Source organism: Manacus vitellinus, unplaced genomic scaffold (genome assembly GCF_001715985.3).
Source record: "Manacus vitellinus isolate BGI_N305 unplaced genomic scaffold, ASM171598v3 scaffold_5_pilon, whole genome shotgun sequence".
NCBI lineage: Eukaryota > Metazoa > Chordata > Aves > Passeriformes > Pipridae > Manacus > Manacus vitellinus.
The window spans coordinates 26,999,550-27,024,979 of NW_021940682.1; the positions used below are offsets into that span (position 1 = coordinate 26,999,550).

The 25,430-nt window shown below is 39.4% G+C and overlaps 1 protein-coding gene across 10 annotated transcripts in view; it reads left to right on the top strand.

Moving 5' to 3' along the window:
• The first annotated feature begins 1,155 nt into the window (after positions 1-1,155).
• PPFIA2 (PTPRF interacting protein alpha 2) overlaps positions 1,156-25,430 on the top strand; it is a 330,580-nt gene continuing 306,305 nt past the window's right edge. For all 10 annotated transcript variants that reach the window (XM_018080360.2, XM_018080361.2, XM_018080364.2 and 7 more), the window contains exons 1-2: positions 1,156-1,491; positions 14,088-14,338. In XM_018080360.2, coding sequence (XP_017935849.1) covers positions 14,090-14,338 — 249 coding nt within the window. In that variant the 5' untranslated portion in view covers positions 1,156-1,491; positions 14,088-14,089. The remainder of the gene's footprint in view (positions 1,492-14,087; positions 14,339-25,430) is intronic.

The following is a 25,430-nucleotide window of genomic DNA, read 5'->3' on the forward strand; positions in this document are numbered from 1 at the left end:
CCGGGGGCCGCACAGCCGTGAGCAGAGGATTTGTAAGGGGCAAAGAAGAGCGGAGGGAGCGCCGCTCGACATCCAAGCCGCGCCCTGATGTCCTCTTTTTCTTTTTTTTTTTTTTTCCGTAAGGAGTGGGCGTGAGGGAATTAGCGCCGAGCGAGCTGCGAAGCAGCAGCAGTGGCTGCATCTGGGGAGCCGCGTGCGTGAGGCAGAGACGGCAGACGCGATTACTTCAGAATTTATTTAAGGACTGGTGAAAACCACTGCAGCGGCTTCCAGGGGAAGTCCCCGCGCCGAGGAGCACGCCGAGCTCAGCAGCGCCCGTAGCCGCTCCCTCCTGCCTCTGCCTCGCCCGCTGCCGCCCTCCCGCCCCCCGGCCCTGCCGCACTCCCGGGGCCCGGACCCGGACACAGGGCGCTTGCCCGCGACTGGTGTTTCCCAATCCGTGATCTTAATTACACGCCTGGACTATTCGGATTATGATTCAGGTTTTAGCCATGCTTTGTCATGGTCGGATTACAGGAGATGATACGTTTTATGACACTATACGATTAGATGAGATGTAGTGGTATTCGCCTGAGCTCTTTAAATTACAGAATACAGTAGTGTAGAGCTCTCATGCCCCTTTCGATACAGTCACCCCGAGTGATCATTGCAGCGGCGGGGGACGGCATTCCCGTCTCCTGGCGGGGCTGGCAGCGGTGCTTGGCTGCGCGGGCTCTGCCCCAGGAGCGGAGCCGCCCGGGACGCGCAGGCTGGGGCGGCGCGCCTGCCATGGGAGACCCGCCAGGGCTCTCCCGGATCCCACTGCCACGGCTCCTGCTCCGTACCTCTGGGAGCGGGCTCTGAATGGTGGCAGCCAGGCAGCGATGTGCCAGCCCGCCAGCGATGAGCCGTGGGCAGAGGATTTATTTCTGTAAAGCAGAAAACCGAGTTTGCTTTTTGATCATGCAGGCAATCGTGCGTGCGTGTGGACTTCAGTCACGCGGAGAGACATAATTAGCCTGGGAGGTATCGAAGAACAGAAGAAGCCTGATACCGCTTAGTTAAGTTTAACAAAAGATAAGAAATAAAAGGAAGATGCTTTCACCCTGGCCCCTCCCCCCTGTGATCGCTTGCCTCCAGCTGCAAAGATGCTGTTGCTCGAAAGGGGCTGCTGGAGCTTTAAGAGCCGCTCCCCCCTCTCCTGCTCCCGACAATGGTCTGAGCCAAGCTCTGCTTCCCAAAGCAAAATTTGTAATATGCCATTTTTCCCATGGATGCTTCTCCTCTTCGCTGCTGACGAAGTGACCGAAGAAAATGTTGAGATGCCAAGCAGCCAGTCTTGACGGAGGACGGGTGCGGGCGCTTGGGGTTCCTCGGAGCAACGCCTGTGTCACCATTGCTGGGAAGATGGTCCAGGAGTGCTCGGCTGTGTGAGTCCCCGCTCGAAGCCGGTGGAGACTGCGGTTGTTATTGATCAAGTGAAACAGCAGACGCCGAAATAAAAGACACTAGGTACTGAACCTTCTATTTCTGAGTTATACATTCCCTCCCTAGCCCCTACACCCTCCGGGAGATGAGATGCAAATGCAAAATCTTGCTGTCTGCCTCTTGCTGTAGTACTTGTGTGGTATTTAAATGCATTTCTGTAATGGGAGTTGGGAGTTGTGGAATTCCAGACTAAAAAACATGAAGCCAACTTCTTTTTTTTTTGTGTTGTGGTTAAGGGAGATAGGGGATCAGAGAGATGACATAAAGAACGAATAGTTGGCATGAGTCCTTCTAAGGTACTGTGTTGACCACTCCTCCTGTGTGGAAGGAGTGCGGGATGTTTCTGTTAAAGGTGATATCATAGTTTAGTGGAGACTGGCAGGTAAGGAGTTAACTAGGAGGAGGAATATGCATGTAATGCAACTCAGACAATAGGAAGGATTTTCCTTATGGAATTACACTCTGTTGCCTAAGAGCGATCCTGCTGAGGACATCTGAAGAGACATAATTGCAGTAAGATCTGGTTTTATCAACCACTATATTTATTTAATGATTTGGAAAAAAATAGCTTGTAAATGCAAAATATTCAGAATGGTCCAATGAAATGAGTTTTCAAGCTGATGTCACTGTGAACAGGCTAGAATGTATGGTAGTTAGATTTCTAATTCTTTTTCCTGCAGCAAAATTACAAGTAACTTGAAATGAGTCCTCAACCATGATATACAAATCAAACATCAGAGGAAACAGAAAACAAGCTCTTAAAGTCCGCTATGGATAGAAAGGTGAGGGACTAAAATTAGATTCACATCTAAGGTGGTGGCCTTCAAGGTGAGCAAAATGAATGCTTATCAAGAGCCTTTGTCAGGCCCAAGCCAAGTATCTTTTTGTCTTACTCCTAGAGCTTCCCAAGTGAAAGAAGTCCAGTTGGTAAATTATTCCCGGACTAAATGAGATTGCAGAGGTGTTTGTTACAACATTCACTAAAAAAAAGATAAATAATTCCAAGACTCTTGGAAAATCTAGATAACAGAAGATAGGGTGGGGTCCAGTGAGAAGAAAGATGACAACTTTTTCATTTTCCACCTCTGTAACTCTATAGGTTTTGTTCCACAAAAATTTCAAGGTGTTTTAGAGAAAGTCAGTGTGGAGGACACACTTTGATACCTGGTCCATATATGATTATCAGTATAATCAGGGGAAAGTTAATATAAGAAAATTACTATCAATTTAGTTGGTAGTGGAGTAGCTCCTGAAAAGGAGCTTTATATAACTCTCAGCCAAGGGTGGCCATATCCTGTGCTGTTTGTTGGAATTTTTGTCCATTCACTTGTCTGGATGTTTAAGCTGAGCTGCAGAATTCCTAACTGAGCTAATACTGAGTTCACTCTTGATGGAGACGTAATGCAGCTAAGGCTATATATTTGCTGTGACATTTTTGCATACAGCCTGAAAAATCTTAATGCTATAACAGTGAACCACACTCATTCCCCCTTTTGTAGAACAGATCACTTTAAATAGTCACTGCTTTTTGTCAGATAAATGATGTGTGTTTAGAGGGGAAACCAGTTCATGATTTTTGGTAATGTTGTAGGCAATGATCATATAACATCCAGCATGCTCCCTGGTGTCGCACAACATCCATTTGGGATTTTTATGCCTCTCTTTGGAGTTAGTAAAATGTCAGGAGGTTGATGGTTTGTCTATGTTAGTCACTTTTCCAACCATCTGTACTGATCCAAACCATTGAAGTCCATGATGGAATTTCATGAATTTAAGCATTTTTTGGATTAGGCTCCATGCAAATGGTTGGAAAAAACACTGAACTAGGAACCAATCAATCTGTAATAGAATTTGTAGTAGATGGTGTAATAGATACACAATGGACAAGGAAGGCAATGTGTTTGGAGAATTTCAGTGTACTGCTTTGTAGGCTGTCATTGTGTGTGGCTGTGATACCTAAGGACTCGAGTCCAAAACTATTATTAGGTTTTGTTTCAAATTAAAAGAGTTCTAAAGTTACTACATTGCCTAAAAGTCTATTTCTATGGGGCATGTATGTGCTACAGGCATTTTAGGGGAAGTAGGAATTTGTCAGTATCTTACTCCCCCTCCAGAACCTCTCTGAGGGTTTGGGATAGTTGTAAGGTGCTACACAAGTTCACTATATGTTGTGGTCCTTGCAAGTTTTGGGCACTGTGTGCACCCTGAGCAAGGGAATTATAATGTCTGTTCTCTGGCTTATGATGAATCTAAGAAACAGTGTTTGTTAACAGTAAAATGATGGTGACTTAATGCATATTTCATTGAGGGACTGCTTCACTTACATTCAGAATATGGGGTAAAGTGATAAATTTTGTTCTGCAGAAGTACTAAGTTCAGTATCAATAGAGCTTTCTTTTTTCTATTTAAAGAAAAAGAAACATATTTTAAGTGTCTTATTTTTGTTGACTAAGATCAGTCAAGCATAGATTTAGTTAAGTTTTATTACTACCGTGCAAGTCAACCTTTTTCTGTCAAGGAACACAAAACTTCCCTTTTATTCCTTTGAATAAAGAGGTACATAGTGCACGTTCAGCTACTAAGCTGAAGCATGTCACCCTGTTAAGCCTTTTCTCTCTTTGCAGCCCTGGCTGCATGGGAAGTATTGCACCGAATAATGTACATGAGAGTTTATTCAGTTATCATGGACTTACATGGTCTTGAAAATATGAGACAGAGGTGTTTAATCCACCACATGCAGTTCCTAACAACCAGTGAAAGAAATTCCAGCTTCCTTGAGGCTCGTTCTTGGATACCTGTGTTCCATTCAACACATCTTCAGGTTGGATTAGATGATCTCCAGAGGTCCCTTTCAACCCGAACTGTTTTGTGATATCCTGACAGAGTGAAGTGGCTGTCCACTCAGTAGTGGGTTGCTGTTACTGTAGTTGTCTGGACTATTCCTCACTTACTCCTGAGAACTAGGATTGTCAATTAAAGTCTTAATTATCTGTTCCCCCTCCACTTCCTCCCACAACTCCTTTTCTGCAGTTTTCTGGGGGAAAAAGCCTGCAGCTCTCCTCTGGAGGCACAAAGAGCTGTGTGGCTTGCCAGGTGCATGGTTGGGCACCACTGGTGTAATCAAGTAGGATTTGAGGTATCAAGTTAGGAAACCAAGTTGGATTCCTGAAATACTCCTCTTTCATCTTTTCCTCCTTCTTTCATGTGGCTGGAGTCTTGGTAAAGGAATCCTTAAAAAATACTTCAGTGGGAATTTACTCAGTCTCTGCACAGCTGCCTCATGATGTCTGTGTACAGATGTGAGTTTACTCAATTCAACATCATGTATCTTTCTTTTGAAAAGAACCAAACTCTATGTTTCATGGTTCTTGGATTTGTTTGGTGGTTGATTTGTTTGACTGATTGATTAATTATTTTTTGAGAGAATGAATGTGAGATGTTAAGAAAGCTTACCCCCCACACCCCTCTCAATGAGAATATGATGTATTCATGTTTTTATTTATCCTCTAATGGCATAGTCATTAATATATATAGTCCTAAATATACCAAGCACCTCATGCCTGTATGTATATAGGAAACATTGACTTGATAACATATACCTTGAATAGGAACAACTTAAATGTTGGAATTTTGGGGAAAAACATTTATTTTCATTTACTGTTTCTTCCTTTTAGATTCTAGAAGGAGCATATACCATTTAACTAAAGTCATACTGTGTTCTCTTGCCAAGTTAGGCTTCAGCAGCTTTTCAATTTTTATTCTAAAAATATTTTTTCATTATTTACTTTACTGTAGCTCACTGCCTAAGTGCAAAAACATAAAGCATTAAAATATGTCTTCAAACCTTTCTTTGGTTTAAGTAATTTGAATGGTAGGTAAAGACAATATAAATGAGACATAAAAGCTGAGTTACAAGACTTTTCAAACTTTTAAATTTAAAATGCTCCGAGATGGGGCATCTTATAACCCAGTATAATATTTTCATCTATTTTTGTGTATATTTTCTTTCAAAGAGTAATTGCATACATTTCCAAAAATAAGCACAGACTTTTGGTTAAATTTGGATGTCTGAAGAGTATGTGTTCGTTTCCCATCCTCATATGGTTATGTTTACAGATTTCTCCGATTCTCTGGTTTGTGGTTTCTTTGGGGCTGTTTTGGTTTTGTGTTTTTGTGATTTTGTTTGTTTGGGGTTTTTTTTGTGGGGTGGGGTTTTTTGTGTGTGAGTTTTATGGTTTTGTTTGTGTTTTTTTTTTTCTGGGGGAGATTGGTTTTTTATGTCAGAGATTAGGACATCTAGTTTAAAAAATGATATCTGAAAATGTACCCATATAACGTCAAATATAACTGAGGTTTATTTTTTAATTTTAAATGTCTTTACTTTGAGCCACAATTTGATGAGCCACAATGTGGCAGATTCTTTGTTTGCTTTATTTCAAAGTTTTCTTCAGCTTTATTTAAGTGTATATTAAATTTCAGAATCTCTGTGGTAAATGAGTGAATTCTTTGAACTTAAATCTCTCACCAGTCACACAGAATTATTCAGTGTGGAAGGGACTTTTGGAAGTCATCTGTGTCAACCCCTTGCCTAGTGCTGGACCATCTGCAAAATAAGATGAGTTTGCTTACTGCAGGTGAGCATGTTCAGTGCTCACAGTACATTTCTGAAATTTAAGGCAAACATTATGCACTCTATTTCTGCTTACATTTTGTCACATCACCTGAAATTTATGAAAATTACTTTGCACTTTAGAATTGTGGCAATGCAATTCAAGGTTTCTGTTGTAAACTTCAGAGAAGGGATTCTAAAACTTCATGTACGTTGTTCGTTGTCTTTGTTCATCCTTCCTTTTCTGTTACTGTCAGCTCTGAATTCTTTTTTTTACTGATAGGACTCATCAAAGAAATATAACTGTATAATTGCCTTGTAGTGGTTGTTAGGAATGTATTGATTAGTGAAAGGAATACTACTTTGGATAACAAATATATGAACATAGAAGCTGGCATGTGCAGACCAAGTGGAGAGATTAAAATTGTACACAGACTTGATTAGGCATCTGATTTTCAGTGTGCACATGGAGTTGGATGAGGAACTAACAGCCTATTACACTGTATAAAACCAATTCAGAAGAGTAGAGGGCTAAGAAACTTCATCCTGAACTTTAATATTTTGGGGCTGGTTTTGGGCATATGATTATATGCAGTCAATCATATGACAGGGGAGCAGGATCTCAAACCATTGGCTGATAAACACAATTAGAAAACATGGAATATCCAGATGTCAGTTTATGACTGTTTGATCTATACAGAAGTTATGGTTTAAAAAATCAAGTTGTATGAGCCTAACCAGTTTTTGGAGCAGTAAGAATGGAAGATAAAAAGGGAAGCTTAATGATGGTCCATTATTTATCCTGTTCAGTTCCATTCTCAGTAGAATTGATATCTTCATGATTTAGTAAGAACCATGTACTTGAGACAAATACCTGCCACGTATGCATGGATCTGCTATTCCTGAACTGTTCACATACCAGTAAGTCCAGGGTGCATCTGACCCGTGTATATGAAATTTGATTCATGCATATATAGGGAAATGTATTTGAGTTTTTTCAAAAGTTCTGCAAATTCACAGATCAGCCATAAAAGTGTGTGTGTGGCATGGTAGTTCTAAAGTGTATTAGAAGTGGGCCTGTCAATAGCCTTATTCTGAGCCTTTAAGAACTGCAGCACTGAATGTGGCTCTGTCTCCCCTACAAATACAACTGAAAAAGGCACACAGTTTTCACAGAAAGAATGACTAATTCCAGTTAATTTAGTACTAGAGAGATCATTTTCAGTGTTTTATTATTGAAATCCTTTCTATATAAAATATACGTTAGCTTAACATAGGTTTATGGTCTGTGATTAGTGGGACAAGTGTAGGTAGTTACAGTGATTCCTTCTAATTTCATTGTATGAAACATTTCAGTTGATTATATTATGAAACCAGAGTAAAATTTGGTAGGGTTTTGGCAGGTTTTAATCACCAAATTTTGGTTAAAATTCAGATTACATATAAGGAAATCAGAAATGTCCCTCTTCCCCCACTGGAAATTTAAAAATATGACTCAAATCTCTCAGGGAGAGTATCACCACATCAGCAATCAGACTAACTGATCATAGCAATAATATTTTTATTTTATGTTTCAGTGTTAATCCTTCAGTTGTTTCTGTCTGCATGTGTTGGCTTGGTCCTCTATGTGCTTTTGGTGTGTGCAAACTAAATTTCTTTCAGCTATAATGAAATTGGAAGCTTACTCTTAAATCTCATTGAAGGGGCAAGGGGGTGAAACCAGGCTCTCCAGAGATGAGCCTAGGGGTGGTAAGTCAGAGTTAGGGGTGAAATCAGTAGCCCAGCTGAAGTGCATGTACACCAATGCACACATTATGGGTAACAAACAAGAGGAGCTGGAAGCCATCGTACAGCAGGAAAGCTATGACATAGTTGCTATCAGAGAAACGTGGTGGGATGACTCCCATGACTGGAATGCTTTAATGGATAGCTACATGCTCTTCAAAAGAGACAGGCAAGGTAGAAGAGGTGGAGGGGTGGCTGTGTATCTTAGGGAGTCTCTTGACTCTATAGAACTTGAGGTTAGTGATGATAAGTTTGAGTGCCTTTGGGTAAAAATCAGGGGGAAGGTCAACATCCCAGTGGGAGTCTGGTATAGACCACCCAACCAGAATGATGAGGTGGATGAGTTATTCTATAAACAGCTGGCAGATGTTTCAAGATCACCAGTCCTTGGGAGACTTTAGCCTGCCAGATGTCTGCTGGGAACTCAACACAGTGGACAAGAGGCAGTCCTCCTCCCTCCAGTGAGGAGGTTCTTGGAGTGCATGGAGAGTAGCTTCTTGTCGCAGCTGGTGAACAAGTGTACCAGAGGTGAGGCTCTACCAGACCTGCTGTTTACAAACAGAGAAGGGCTGGTGGGAGATATGGTGGTTGGAGGCCATCTGTGGTAAAGTGACCATGAAATGATAGAGTTTTCAATACTCAGTGAAACAAGAAGGACCATCAACAAAACCTCTATCCTGGACTTCCAAGGGGGGAGACTTCATTGATTCCGGATGCTGATTCAGAGAGTACCTCGGGAAACAGCCCTTAAAAACAAAGGGGTCTAGGAAGGATTGACATACTTCAAGAAAGAAATCCTGAAGGCATAGGAGCAAGCTGTCCTTATGTGCCGAAAGATGAACTGGCAGGGAAGACGACTGGCCTGGACGGACAGGGAGCTTTTGCAGAAACTCAGGGAAAAAAAAGAAGTAAAAAGGGGCAGGCAACTCAAGTGTTTAAGGATGTTGTTAGGTCATGCAGAGAGGAAATTAGAAAGGTGAAAGCTCAATTAGAACTTAATCTGACCACTTCTGTAAAGGATAATAAAAAGTGTTTTTAAAAATACTTTTATAGCAAAAGGAAGGGCAAGGAAAACATTCATTCTTAATTGGATTGGGGGTGGGGGAAGGATAATCCCCAAAGATGAGGAAAAGGCTGAGGTACTTAACACCTTCTTTGCCTCAGTTTTCAACAATAAAGTGGCTTGTCCTCAGGACAACTGGCCTTCTGAGCTGGTAGATAGAGACAGGTTGCTAAATAGACCCCCTGCAGAGCCACTTAGATGCTCACAAGTCTATGGGACTGGATGGGATCCATCCTAGTCGGATGAGGGAGCTGGCGGAAGAGCTCACCAAGCCGCTTTCCATCATTTATCATCAATCCAAGCTCACCGAGGATGTACCAGCTGACTGGAAGTTGGCCAATGTGACACCCATAAGAAGGGCCAGAAGGAGGATCCAAGGAACTACAGACCCGTCAGCCTGACCTCGATGCCTGGCAAGGTTATGGAAAAGATCATCTTGAGTGCCACCACATGGCACCCACATCACGGATGGGGGATCAGGCCCAACCAGTGTAGATTTAGGAAGGGCAGGTCCTGTCTGACCAACCGGATCTCCTTTTATGATCAGGTGACCTGCCTGGTGGATGAGGGGAAGGCTGTGGATGTAGTCTACCTGGACTTCAGCAAAGACTTTGACACTCTTTCCCATAACATACTCCTGGAAAGGCTGGCAGCCCACAGCTTGGACAGGCACACTCAGTTAAGAACTGGCTGGAGGGCCAGGCCCAGAGAGTGGTGGTGAACGGTGCCACATCCAGTTGGCGGCCAGTCACTCGTGATGTCCCCTGGATCAGTGTTGGGCACACTTCTGCTTAATATCTTTACTGATGATTTCGTTGAGGGGATCAAATCTACCATTAGGAGATTTGCAGATGACACCAAGTTGGGGGGGAATGTTGGTCTGCTGGAGGGTAGGAGAGCTCTTCAGAGGGACCTGGACAGACTGGAGAGATAGTCTGATTCCAAAGGGCTGAGGTTCAACAAGGCCAAGTGCTGGGTCCTGCACTTTGGCCACAACAAACCCATACAGCACTACAGGTTGGGGACAGAGTGGCTGGAGAGCAACCAGGCAGAAAGGGACCTGGGGGTTCTGATTGACAGGAAGCTGAATGTGAGCCAGCAGTGTGCCCAGGTGGCCAAGAAGGCCAATGGCATCCTGGCCTGGATCAGGAACAGTGTGGCCAGCAGGACCAAGGCAGTGATTCTTCCCCTGTACTCAGCGCTGGTGAGGCCACACCTTGAGTACTGTGTCCAGTTCTGGGCCTCTCAGTTTAGGAAGGACACTGAGGTGCTGGAGCATGTCCAAAGAAGAGCAACAAGGCTGGTGAAGGGACTGGAGCACAAGTCCTGTGAGGAGCAGCTGAGGGTACTGTGGCTATTTAGCCTGGAGAAGAGAAGGCTCAGTGGAGACCTTATTACTCTCTACAACTTCCTGAAAAGAGGTCGTAGCCAAGTGGGTATTGGTCTTTTCTTCAAGTAATTGGCAATAGGACAAGAGGACACACTCTTAAGCGGCACCAGGGGAGGTTTAGGTTGGACATTAGCAAGAAGTTCTTCACAGAAAGGGTGATTGGGTATTGGAGTGGGCTGCCCCAGGAGGTGCTGGAGTCACTGTCCCTGGAGGTGTTTAAGAAAAGATTGGATGTGGCACTTGGTGCCATGGTCTAGTTGACAAGGTGGTGTTAGGTTACAGGTTGGAGTTGGTGATTTCAGAGGTCTTTACCAACCTAGCAGATTCTGTGATTCTGTGTGATTCTGTAATCTGAACCACATCATCCTGTGGTTAGCCAAGGATTGATTTAATACATGCCCATACCATCAGAAGGCTCAGGAAACTTCAAGAACTTATGTAACTCCCTGACATAATTCACTTCCTATATAAGGATTCAAATACATATGTACCCTCCTATCTTGTACTACTAAACCATGATTGGTCTGTTTGCTGACACTCTTCCTCTGTTTCTGCTGAACTTCTTTCTCTGCTTTACCTGCCCTAGCTTTTGTTGCAGCCCCTATTGATAAACCTCCCTTTTTCCTTTTTTTAATTAATTTAAGAATTCAAATGTGATCAGTATTTTGATTTCTTCCTGCTATCAGGCAGGAAATTCATAAAGGGTGCAGTAAGGTCCTGGTGAAGTGGCTCTATTCTTCAACATGTGCTGAAAGTCTTTCCTGGGAACAGTGTTAAATGATGGTTGTCTCGGGGCATTGAAAGCATCCCATCTGCTGGCAGGTTCATTCATGGCTAGGCTTCGCAAATGAAGATTTGGGAAGGACTCTACCCATGCTTGCTACAAGCATGCTGGTGGCTAAAAAGACCAAAGCAAGATAGACAAGTCCGGTTGCAAAAGGCACAGCAGAAGGACTCCTTAGATGGTATCGACAAGACATGGTTCTTTCTGCATTGTTTTTTCTCCTCTAGAGTGATCCTGAGTGTGTTCTCAAAAGAAGCAGCAGCGTTGAAGATAGTGTGTCTCCAGACCTCCTGATTGGAGGCCAGAGCAGACCTGTGATGATGATCAATATGGCCAAGACTGAGATGTTGTTTCAGGGAGTTCTTGTATCTTCTCTTCGGGGCTCCTCTTTTGTGGCAGCCAGTGGCAAGTTCACCATAAAGCAAGATCTTAGGGAGGTGGTGGTCCTTCATCCTGGAGACGTGTCCTGCCCAACGCAGCTGTGTTCTCAGCAGCATGGCCTCAATACATGTGACTGCTGCTTGTTCTAGGACAGATGTATTGGTCACATAGTCTGACCAGTGGATATTTAGGATTGTATGGAGGCAGCATTGATGGAAGTGTTCTAAGAGTCGCAGGTGGTGGCGGTAGATGACCCATGATTCGGACCCATATAAAAGAGTAGACAGTACAATAAAAAAATAGACAGTACAATTGCTAGCAGGTATAAGAATGATAAGTGCCCAATAAAGTTTAAAAAAAAGAAAAAACAAAAAAGACAAAAAAAAGGAATATTTTTCTAAAGGCAAGAAAACACAAATCATAGTAAATTAGAACAGCATGGAATACTATATCTTTCATGAAGAGCTATAAGAAATTTTTCTTTGGAAACCCCACAACAAACCTGCAGTTATTTGAAATTCTGTTCCTTTTTTCTGTCTTGTTGACTCAGGAGCACTCTGAAAAGCCAGGTCCCTTTCAAAGTTATTAGTGGTCCTCATTGCCTCCCACAAAAAAACTGTGTGAGAACATGACCCAGGATTCCCATTTCTCCTGCTCCTCCCTGTTCAAGATTCAAAGCATGCCTTTCTGTTACACCCTACCAGCATTTCTGATCTGGCTCAGGTTAGCATCTACTCTTTTATATTTCTCTCCACTCTCAAAGTGAGGGAAGGGAGAGGATGCATGTGGTTCCAATGAAATAATGGCATTGATCTCCGAACTTCCAGAAAGCAATGTACATCAACTGTCTTGACTGCAAGGACTGCGGTACCTTTTAAAGATTCTCCTGAGGTTGTGAGCTGGGGGAGAAAACTTCCAAAGAGCAACTGCCTACATCAGGAACAGCCCGCCCATTCCCTGCCTTCTCTGCTGTTTTAGTCACAGCCCAAATTTATTACTTGTGCTGTGTCAGGGTAATGCAGCCCAGGCATTCAAAAAAAGCACAATGCATGGTCCCCTCCCCTCCCTGAATGCAACAGCCTAGAGGGACAAGATGTGGTAATAGTGCCATGACCATCAACTCATAGATTCCATTGCTACACTACAACCGCTTACATATATGGCTTCTCACATCCCCACAATGATTATAAGAGGAGAATTTCTGTCTATTTGAATGCAAGATGCTGAGGTAGCAGCAGCTGTCTGCACAAGATGTTTCCCTACCTGTTCCCACAAGCTCACCAGCATGCATGCAAAATTGCACCACTCTGGCTCTGCCACAGCCTGTGCATGTGCTGTGCCACTCACACCATAAGCCTCACCTGCATGTGCAGGACACTGGAAGTAATTTCTTGAATGATGAAAGTTCACTGATGAAAATCCCCTGGGACAAGAAGCACAGCCCATGAGATGCTGACAACTGTGAGCAGGAAAAGTTCAGGGACAATCTAAATTGTTTACTTTGGTCTTGAAGAATGGGCATGCATAGACCTTGGCCACCTGCTGCATACTGAAAAGTTGTGATTAAAATGAACAAGTGGCAGATGGCCTTGGAATTTTTTAATTATCCCTTTTCTCTCCTTGAACTTGACCATCCCAAACTGGTTAGCCACAGGTGGGAGCTGAGAGGAGATGCTGCACTAGGTGATGGCCCCTTGCTGAGTGAAATACACTTCCATAAGGCTACGAGAGGTACGTGGAGGCAAGGTAGTGGCTCCCTCTGCTGGCAGCGCTGCATCTCAAGAGACCTGTAGACAGCGGGCAAAGCAGTTAACAGCAAGGTCTCCCACTGATTCCCAAAGCTTCTTCCCATACATGAATGGAGATTTTGAGATTTACATAAGAAACGTTATAATTGAAGCGTGGGACCAGGTGATATTGTTTACTCTGCTGAGGACAGATTTAAGAAACAAACAACAGTGATTCTGTTCCTGATAATTCAATTTGCACAAGATATCACAGGGATGTAATTAGCAGAGAATTTCTAGTTCTTGACCTCTTACTGAACAAGCTCACTGGAGAATAATTTCTCCTAAGGGTGGGAATAACTAGATAGAAAAATAGATTAACCTGGTGTTAAGGCAGCATGATATGGGATCAATGGTTAGCCTGAGCTGTACTGTAGAATTGCCTAGAGGATGACAAAATCTGGCAATTAGTGGCAGATATTGACATCAATACCAACAACTCAACAATGAAATTAAGTAAGAGAAGGGAGAAAATCAACAATAAAGGAGACTACAATTGCAGAGGAAGTATTTTCTGTCATTTTAAGAGAGTATTATTTGCAAAACTGTTAATTTAAGTGTTCTGTTAATGTCCATCTCCTTCCAGTCAGTCTTCTCTCAGTTTAGGAAGCACATTCAAAGTCTTTGCTGTTTGGATTTAGTCACTGTATTTAATCCCTGTCTATCGACCATCTGATTAACACTGAGCACAAATTTGAAAGAGGGAACAATGCAATAATCTATTAACTGTGTCCATGCGACAGAGTTAATTCCTCTCACAAAATCTCCTCAAATGTTTTCTGTACTGAAGAGCTTTTCCTTGATTTGTTTTCTTTTTAAAGAAATGATGTGTGAAGTGATGCCAACGATAAATGAGGACACCCCGATGAGTCAACGGGGGTCCCAAAGCAGTGGCTCGGACTCGGATTCTCATTTTGAGCAGCTGATGGTGAATATGCTGGATGAAAGGGACCGCCTCCTTGATACTCTTCGGGAGACACAGGAAAGCTTGTCACTGGCACAGCAACGCCTACAGGATGTCATCTATGACAGAGACTCCCTCCAGCGACAGCTGAACTCCGCGCTGCCTCAGGTACGTAGTTGATAAAGATGTTTTTTGTTTAGGTTTGGCGATTTTTTTACTTAATACCACTTACTTTAACCCTAATCAGGATTTGTTCCTTGAGGCCTAAATTTTGCTCCCATTGATGTTGGCTGCAGAACTCCTGCTGATTAAATAGTATGTGATTTGACTTCCATGGGACCTGTCTTCAAAGTTAAGAGTAGGAGTAAAGCAGTTGACTTCAAGGAGAGCAAGATGAAGGCCTGTAGCTACTGGTTCTTTTGGCTGTTGCTCTAGCATTTACTACAGGTGAGAGAACATTTAAATCAAAGATCTAATGGTGGGAACAAAAAAAAAAGAGGATGTTTTCTAGATACTATTCTGGATAAGAGTTTCTAAAATCAAATAAAACCAACTTATGTAGGTTAAATAAGGTTCTACACAAAACCACAAAAACAACTATCTTAATATTTAAATTCAATTATTTTTAAATAATTATATAAATTTAATTATCTAAGGTTATCTTGGTCTTTCTTAGGATCTTCAAAATCAATTACTTCAGTTAAAATATTAATCTGATATATATTTTAATATTATATATCAATAGAATTATTTATTTAATATACTAGAATTAAAAGCATAGAAACATCTTACTTCAGTCTGTATATGTGGCCAGAGGTATGAAACATATCATGTTTCAAAATGCAGTTTTTCTCCATGTTGTTATCTTTGCATCTCTCACTGTAACTCACTAGAGAAAGTGACTGTAGCCTTACCTGCCTGGTTCAAGTTCTATACATGTTAAGACAGTGGTTAGGGTGGAATGAAGACAGTGTGTAGTTGGAATAAAGAGATGGTAAGGATGAATGAAACGAGTGAGAAAATTTTTAAAGATAGAAAAGAAAGAAGGCATCCACTGGAGCAGGGAACAGCAGCAGTTGCTCAAGGGCTAACCCCCGTAGGTTATTGGAATATCTTGGGATAGGACTGAATAAGAGAGAGACACTGTAATCATTTGAAGAATAGCATTAGCATTGACTTGAGCATTAGCTCCAGACAATAGGAGTGACTACAGTTGGCTTGGGACAAACAAAAAGGAGTAGCAATGATCTTGATATACAGTAAAACCAAGGGTTTTTTTAAGTTTTTCTCTAATTTGTGGGCAGCTGAGCTTCTTTTCTACTGGTGTTTCTCCATATAAGAGTGTAAAAGAATAAGTGAAAGAGAGTATAAATCCTTTATTCAAGGATTTATTGCTAGAAATCTGAAGAGAAGAGGGCTTTCTGCATCTGTGTAACATTCAATAATAAGCTTGAGTTATTAGGTAATGCTGTTACAACTGCAGCTGTTAATTCTGTAGCCAATTGCTGTAGATGCCTATAATTTTTTATACTGGTCTGTACTGCAACAGAACAATGTGCAGTTAACTATATCTTTCAAATCTGAGTTACAGAAATACAGTTGTCTTCTTAAATGCTGTGATTGAAATAAATTTTATTTCCATTAGATTAGCAGTCTTAACTTTATGAACATCTATGTTTAACTGAATAGCCATGTTTAAGGTAGGAGGAAAAAAGTGAGCAGGCAATTACAGATCAGCTGAACTAAACGCAGTAACAGAAAAGACTTTAAAACTTATTTTGGGAAAAACTAGTAATATGTCAGAAAGTTAACTTAAAAATATGACTAGGGTTTATCAAAATTGTCTTTATACAGAGTAACTCAACATGACTCTTTGGTACCAGATTTGTTAGGTTAGGGAACGAAGGTATCCCTAAAACAGGTATCTTTTGAAGCCCCATTTAAATTACTAACAGATGCAAAGTACGTAAGAGAAATCAATATAGTAATTAGTAAGGTAAGTAATAAAAGAGAGAGAGGAAAACTTTTCACTTACAGTTGACTGACAGGATGGAAGGAGGCTAGTAGTAGTAGCTAATTAAGATTGTGTTTTGAGATCAATTTTTGTTAATCTGACCACAACAAGAAATAGCATGCTAGCAAAAATTTTGGACAACGCAAAGTTGAGTTGAACAGTCAACTAAGGGAATGAGTATGAGACTACACAAGAACAGAAGTAACAGAGGTGGGATGATATTGCACGGTACAAAGATGAGGGCCTTATATATATATATAACAGTTAATAACAAAAATTTATGTTCTGATCTTTAGATAGCAATAGTAAAGAGGGAAAATATATGCTATACAATGGTTTTAGGTAGCCAATGGGGGCTGGGTGTAAAAAAGGCAAATATAATTGTGAAATGTATTACGTAAGATATTGCTATTGGAATTAGGTGAGTATTAATGCAGTTAAATTAAGGGGTGGTTTGAACCTTTTTTGTCAGGGTTTTAGCTCAGTAGTGATTGAGAACCAACCTCAAATTGGAAGAGCTTCAGAAAAAGACTGCTAGAGGAAAGAGACAGTAACATATTCTACTTGAAAAGAATGGTTAAGTTTTCTTACTTCTATGAAAAACTTAGTTGAGAGAGACTATGTGTGATTTCATAAATTTTCTTGGAAAGACAGAAAGATGGAATGACCAAGTAAAGATGAAAGAAATGTTTTAAGCCAAAAATAATGTTTATGAAAGAATAAATTATTATAGGGTACCACTAATAAAGATATATCATTCATCAAAAGAAGGTCTTGAATTATGAAGGAATGACATCTTTTTTAAGCAAAGACAAGTGAAAACCTCAAACTGTTTTCAAGATGAAGGTGGTGTGAAAGACATTATATATTGTACTACCTTTGGTTAACCTCTGAACTTGACCCAGAACACCCCACCATGTTCTTTATTTCAGACTTTATTGTGGAGACATTCTATTTGTATGGGAACATTCCACACAAAGAATGAAACATGAGTCTGAATATTTTCACTTAAAACTGTGAGAATTATGTGATAGTACAGTTAAACTGAGAAGTGTTCTGTGCATAATAGGTTTTCTCTTACTAAGAATCTAGCTCACAAGTGATCTTGTTTATTCTTTGCAAAGCTTCCTGTTGACAGCAGAAGCCTCTAAGGAAAGTGTATTTGGATCTGCACTGCATGTTTCCTTACAACAGGAATTTATTGTATGTAGGTCATGACTTTTGAGTCCAGCAAAAAAAAAAAATTGCTAAATACAGTACAACTCCACTCTAATGGGGAAGCATAAGATCTAAATATTTAACAGTATGGTTTTATTTTGTTGGAATAAAATTAAGTCTTTTACTGTAGCACAAAAGAATTGTTCTACTAGAAAGGTTAGTAACTGTATTTAGAAATGGTAACTCATGTTTTGAGTGGTAGAAAGAGGAAAACGTACAGTTACAACTTCCTCAAGCAAATTTCACCATAATCTTCTCTGAGCTAAATTGTCTAGAAAATATCACCTATATTACTTGCCTTGTAAAAAAGCTGGAAAAATACAAAGTGTGTCATGGTAAGGCTTATAATGACTCATAAGAATCATAAGAGTTATAATAGTTATAAATGTACTCTGATAAACAATGCTGAACTAAGCTTATTTTGTGGTTATTTTAGTGTTTCTTTTAGTCTTTCAAAAAACTGTTTCAAGATATGAAAATATGTTTATTTTGTTCATTAGTAATGTATTTGCTCAGTGATTTACTTAGAAATTAATATTCACAGAATCACAGAATAGTTGAGGTTCGAAGGGGCCTCTGGAGGTCACCTTGTCCCACTCGTCTGCTCCAACAGGGTTACTAAGAACAGGCTGCCCAGCACTGTGTCCAGATAGCTTTTGAATATCTCCAAGGGTAGACTCCACAGCTTCTCTGGGCAACCTGTGCCGGTGCTCAGTCACCCTTAGAGTAAAAAGTGTTTCCTGATGTTCCGGAGGAACCTCGTGTTTCCATTTGTGCCCATTGTCTCTTGAATATTATATTACGAGAAAGTTCTGATTTTACTGAGCATTTATGTTAGCAGATTTTTTTTTTAAATGGCTATAACTCTTTTGATGATCTGATCATCGGAATCTACACCTATGCTATTTCTTTTATAGAACCACTCATTCTGACTAGTAAAGCTGACTAAAAGTTAAGCTCTCAGTATTAATCACATAGAAACTCATTTTAAAAAGGGAAAATTAGGCCTTTCAGAAAGGGTAATTCATTCCGTATCATGAAATCTGGAAATGCTCTGGATTTGTTTGGTTGAGTTTTTTTCCTTGTGACTATAGAATATGGCTGAGTTATAGAATCCTAAAGTAGTTTGGGTTGGAAGGGACCTTAAAGATCATCTAGTTCCAACCCTCCTGCCATGGGCAGCGATGCCACTCACTAGATCAGGTTACTTAGGGCCCCATCCAACCTGACCTTGAACACTTCCAGGGATGGGGCACCCAGGACTTATCTGGGCAACATGTTACAGTGTCTCACCATCTTCATAGTGAAGAATTTATACTTGCTATCCAATCCAAACCTACCCAGTTTCAGTGTAAAACCATTCTCCCTTGTCCTATCACTATATGGCCATGTAAAAAGTCCCTCTCCAGCTCTTCAGTTCCCTAGCTCTTCCTTTTTATCCTTTTTAAAAGTGGGCTTATGTTTCTGCTTTTCCAGTCAGTGGGAACTTTACAAAGCTGACACGACTTTTCAAATAAGATGGATAGTGGCTTAGGCACTTCATCCACCACCTGGGGATGCATCTCATCAGGTCCCATGGATTTATGCACCCTCAGGTTTCTTAGATGTAGATAATCTTAAACCTGCTCTTCTCCTACACTGAATGGTTCTTCATTCTCCCAGTCCCTGTTCTTGCTTTCTGCAACTTGGGTGGTGTGGCTGGAGCACAGCGCCTAGCTTGCCTGCTTAGTTTTTAGATAGCTAAACTTACATGAGTTGAATTTTATTGTACATGGGTATAAAACCCTCTACCTTTAAAATGGACCTTTAAAAACTAAACCAGTCCAAATATGTTATTCTTTGGTAGAGATAATTGAATAATTTGTGCTGAGAGAGAGGGCATTGGAACTTCATTTTGTTTTTTACACAAATTATTTCATTATATTTATTTCCAGCAAGTTAGAGTATATTGGTATTCCAGTGAATCTCTCTGATGATCTAAACACCTAGTTCTAGTTAAATTTTAATTCTATAGGATGTTGCAAAAATATTTTTTCTCTCTAATAATCTGTTCTTTCTAGATATAGTTAGTAGAATTGGAATGTGGGACTGCAATGCTAAAAAAAGAATCCATTGATATCCTCTGGCACCTCATAGATTTCAACTAAATTGTAGTTGTTAGCTACAATAATTCAGTAATAAAATCAGTAGTAGAAACATACTGGTAATCATTAAGGTTTTATTTCATCTAATAGGATACCACTCACTTAGAAATGCTTACTGGAGGCATGATAGAAGGAAAAATCCAAAGAGGGAAATGTAATGACCTTGTTTTATTGAACCAGTTTATGTAATTTGATCAATGTTAACCTTTAATAGGACTGTGATTAGAGAATTTTGTTGATAGCCTTGCAGTTTCTTTCAATACAATGAACAATGAATGTTTTACTGGCATGGACAAGAAAGGTATAGGGGGACAACTGTAAGTCAGTAGGGCCTTATTCTGCAGTTGTATTTTCTGTTTAAATGTGTGTGCTTATAGTCCGTGGATACGAAATAGTGGCATACATATAGACACATATAATAACGTAGATACAAAAATAAAATAGCCCACTGGGAAAAAATATGGAGATTTTTAAATAGTAATAATTAAAGTAGATTTTGTTCATTTAAGGTTGGACACTTGCTGAGCGATTTAAGGTATTTACTGTTTGGTGAAAATAATAATCTGACCCACAGTATTGTTCTTAAAACATTTCTTGTTCTTATGATGAAAATGGAATGATGGCTTTTTTCCTTGATTTATTTCTTTCTGGCTATGCTGAAGAACATGGAGTACAAATGGCATCCTGTATATTTGAATGAATAATCAGTACTTTTTTTGAAGTGCTAAAAACATCATCTTGTGTTAAGGACTTCTGTAAGTTCTCCATCTATTTTCTTTATACTGCAAAATTATGCATTTTTTCCTCACATTTACAGAGATTAATTTAAAAATAATTCCAAGTAGTGAAATTGAGATCTATCCCACATGTCTGAGGCGAAAATTCCAAATTTTCTATCTCAGAGCTCCAGTGAGAAACTCAATATTCATGTGTAAAAATTAAAGCTTAACCCAGTGTTTGTTGCTATCTCTAAATTTCTACTGTCATAGAGAAAAATTGTTCAGGCTACTAAATAAAAATATCATAATTTTTAATTGTTCTGAACCTATGCAGTTCCCACTAAAATCAGTGCAAGCAGCAAGTCTTTGTGATGGCCAAAATGAGTTTAAATTACTAAAAATGAACAGAAATATTTTCATAAACAAATTGGAATTTTTGCCCTTAAAAGACAGACTGACTGCATTGGTGGTGTAAGAAAGACAATGCTTTAGCTGGGTCCTCTGTAGACTGCCCTTTTTTTTTTAAATTGTCATCATATTCCCAAGAGAGCACAATCATAGGTATAATTATACATACTAGTAATAACTTGAATTCTTTTCAAGTATGAGTTTATTTCCTTGCTGTTGTAAAGTTCCGTGTATTCAGTTGCATATTGCAAAATATTTATAAGCAGAAGAGTTTCTCCTAAAAGCTTTGGAGTTTGTAATTAATACTTGATGACTGAAGAAGAGTGATGCAACAATCCAGAGAAGAAAAAAATGGGATATAAGAAAAAAAGAGAGAAACATAAATATTTAGAGGAGGAGGAACATGTGGTGAATGCCTGAAGCTAGCAACAAGACTATGTACTCCCATTTCACTCTATATCTCCTCCATAAACATGGATATCAATTATTTTAGCTTGAACCACGTACATCAACTGCTGCATTAACTATTGATGGCTCATTATCTGAATGTTTATAAAGACATATGAATGAATATGTGATAAAAATATAATGGTGATGGTCAATAGAATAGAACACAGATGGTTATGCAAGTCCCTGTAAATGTAGCAGTTGCCATTAAATTGTAGAGACCATAGTTTTCGTAACAGCTATAGTCATTCCTCTCAGTGTTTAAGAGGCATTTGGACAATGGCCTTAATAGTATTATTTAGCTGGGTCAGCCCTGAAGTGGTCAGGCAGTTGGACTAAATGATCCTTGTAGGTCTCTTCCAACTGAACTATTCTATACAGGGGGGAAAAGCTGGAAAAAATAATTCAATTTTATAAAGCTTACCTCTGTTAGTATACTCTTTACTCATGTCCTTGAAAGTGAATGGTAGAGGCTGAGACATCATCCAAGAACATCTTGAAAACACATATTCCTTCCTTTATAATTTCTCTATTAAAAGCAAGGGAAATGCAGAATATTTGAGAATCAGAAGATTTCTAGAAATGTCTTATTCAGGCTATCTTCTATCTTAACAAATATTTACCTATACTAATGAGTATTTTTACAAAACCATAAAATTGTGTTAGGGGCATAGGGTTTTTTCTAAAGTATGGATAATTTAGCTATCACTGAAGTCTATGGAGTTTTCCTGTTGACTCTGAAGACAGCATGGTTTTTTGTATTAATGAATATGTATCTTTTATGTGATCCCCAGGAATGTGAACTTTTATGGATAGAAGTTAAGGGCCAGGTAGATCAGTAACCTTATTTTATATAATATAATATTTCTACAGTCTACTCAAGAATCTCCTCCAAATCATCATTTGCTGAGTATACTTTATCCTTTATGCATAGGGTTTTTCCTAGTTAGTATCAGATTACAGGCTTTGATGGTTTTGTGTTTTTTTGTTTTTTTTTTCATTACTGTTGATCAGCTGCATTCTTTACAATGTATGTGTTCTAAAAAAATCTCAATTACACTGTGACAATCAATTTGTTATGACAGTGAATCTTCTGTCAAAATATATAATATTAAATAAATCTTGGAGACTTAGAGTAAGGTTCTTTGTTTTATGTTGGTTTATTTCAAATTATGAAGTAACCAAAATTACAGATTTGGTTTTTTCCTATTTTTCCCATTTTTTTTTTAATGAGACTCTAAGCAGAAGGGAGCATAGCAGTAAATAAAGGGAAGGAATAATAAGGAAAACGTAATGCACAAGTAGATAAACCATACTTCTGCGTCAGAAGGGTAGAACTCCAGAAGAAGGGTAGAGCGAAAGTCAGTCTTCACAGGAAGTCCTAAGGCAGAGTTCAGGAAAGTCAGTAGGGAGGTTTTTCCATTTATTTCCATCAGTGACACAACTACTCCTTAAAGAGCAAGTGATTAAGGAACAAACTCAGCAAAGGGGCAGAGAGGAACCTGTGGGTGCTGGTTGTCAGCTGCCTGAATATGAGCCAGCTGTGTGCCCAGGTGACCAAGAAGGCCAATGGCATGCTGGCTTCTGTCAGAAATAGTGTGGCCAACAGCACTAGGGAAGTGATTGTCCCTCTATACTCGGTACTGGTGAGGCCACACCTCGAGTGCTGTGTCGTTCTGAGCCCATCACTACAAGGATGTTGAGGTGCTGGAGCATATCCAGAAAGGGGCAACAGAGCTGGTGTAGGGTCTGGAGCACTAGTCTGATGAAGAGTGGCTGAGGGAGCTGGCGTTGTTTAGGCTGGAAAAAAAGGAGGCTCAGAGGAGACCTTATTGCTCTCTACAACTACCTGAAAAGAGGTTATAGCCAGTGGGGATTGACCTCTTATCCCAGGCAACCAGCAACAGGAAGAGAGGACAGTCTTAAGCTGCACCACAGGAGGTTTAGACTGGACATTAGGAAGAATTTCTTCACCAAAAGGGTGAATAGATATTGGAATGGACTTCCCAGGGAGGTGGTAGAGTCACCATCCCTGGAGGTGTTTAAGGAAAGACTGGATGTGATACTTAGTGCCATGGTGTTAGGTCGTAGGTTGGACTCAGTGACCTCAGAGGTCTTTTCCAACCTAATTGAGTCTGTGATTCTGTGATCAAAAGCGCTCCTGGACACTCTTACTATCAAAATAAGGCCCATGAGAGTATCCGAGTCTCCAGTGCAGAATTTTGATTTTTGTATTTTTTTTCTGTCATAATGACAAAAAATGTATAGGCATTGAACACTGAGATAAATACTCCATTCAGAAAATTCTGATCTCCTGGGAAAAAAAAGTTACTCTTTCTTTGGTACTATGAATACAAGTGCTATCTGGGCAAAAGTGTTTTGGAGATGGAATTTGGAGGCTGTATTTATACACTAAGTTTGTGTTTTATACTTCCTTTGCTTAATAATATCAGATTGACAGTGGAAATAATGAAAACCCAAGACACTAAGATATGCTGAACACATTTGCAATGTTGTCTTTTCTAAAAGATCAGGGATGAATACTATCTCATATAATTGGTGTATAAGCATATTGTTATATGTCTTTGGTCAAAACATGTAAAAGACAGTACTTGTGAATTGATGAACACTACGTAGATATAACTGTCCCTATTCAGTTAGTTTTTCATTAGCAGTAAAATCTTGATATCGGAAGTATTCCAAGAAAAAATGAGTTTTTTTAAGAAAGAGAATTTCTTATTGTTCATTAATTTATAGACATTCATGTCCAAATACCTTACTATAATTTCTCTTGCTGTTTGTATCTACGATAAACTAGCATAAACTTTGTCAGCCAAAACATATTTAAAATTCTAACCCCTTATAATGTGGAGAATAAATCAGTTGTCTTATCCCATCTCTTTATCCTGTTTTACTGAATATTCAACTAACTGTTTTAACTCTTTTTCCTTTCCATGTAACTCTACTTAGGCTCTTAGCTATAATATAAATTTAATAGTCTCTTGTATTAAGAAAGAAATGTGTATTTATTATTCTGTAGTCCTAATGATTTATTTTCAGTGTGAACTACTATTACTTCTTGCCTCACCTATGGCGTGCTGTTACAAGCATACAGCCAACAATTTAGTAGTAACTCATAGATATTGTATATAGTCCCTACAGAGGCTCAATTGCCAGATTTTAGGAGGGTTTTTTTACTGAAAATTGTAATTTCAAAAAATATGTCATAAATTTCAAAAAATGCTTTCAAGAAACAGCACAGTTCTTCACAAACTGAACCTGTCTGAGCCTTTATAAATTCTCAGATTAAGTCTTCAGAAAAAATACTGTGAATGGGCAGATTTTTTTTTTCCATGCAAACAGAAACTTCTGCATACTTTATAAGGATCAATGAAGATTACTTGGGAACCTACATCTAAGCCTGAAAGCTGATAATCAGGCTTCCAAAACAAATGGTTATACAAGATCTCAAATAATCCAAGTCAAACTTGCAAAAATGTGTACATTTGCCACTAGAAATACCACTACATGTATTTCTGATTTCACTATTTCAGCTGGGTACAATGCTTCATAATTTAGTCATGCTTGAATCTGAGCCATACACTGATGCTTATTTTCTGTTTGAATATATCTGTGCTAATTTTGCTTCCTACTTGTGCATTACAGAGCTATGATAGCTAAGAAGATTGTTAGCAATGTAAGGTAATAAAAAAATCAATGTTGTGATATATGTTAGAAGATACAGGAAAAGAAATTTTCTGTAGCTAGTTGTTATTTGTATTCTCAGACGTTATAGGAATAGAAGTGAGAAGAATCACTTTTGCCTGGACAGAATAAACCAGAAAGTACTTATCTTCTAGAAGAATACTAGCAGATAGATCTGAAACATCTGAAATGCTGCATTTTTGAGTCCTTCAGCATGATGTCTATTTGTTTTTCAAAGTAACTTTCCTCTGCTACCTAATTAGCATGATGATAATGATGTGCTAAGAATCTCCTTAAAGTAGTCACAAAAGATTTCATTTATTCTTAGTAATAAAGAAAGAGTGTACACTTACAGATGTTTATAGATTTATTTTAAAGATGACATCCAGATAAGAATAAAATTCTTCTTTCTCACTGGTTGTTTGAACAAACAAAAAATATTCATATGGCACTGAACTGAATGAAAGCATAAATTTTCTAGACCTATACTTTAAGAACTTTTGTAGCTTTCCAGTTCTTTGATTTTTCTGGAAATGGGGGAATGACCTCAGGCATAACACATAGGCAAATGTTGCCAAGTTCTTTACCCCATATAGTTGGTTTCT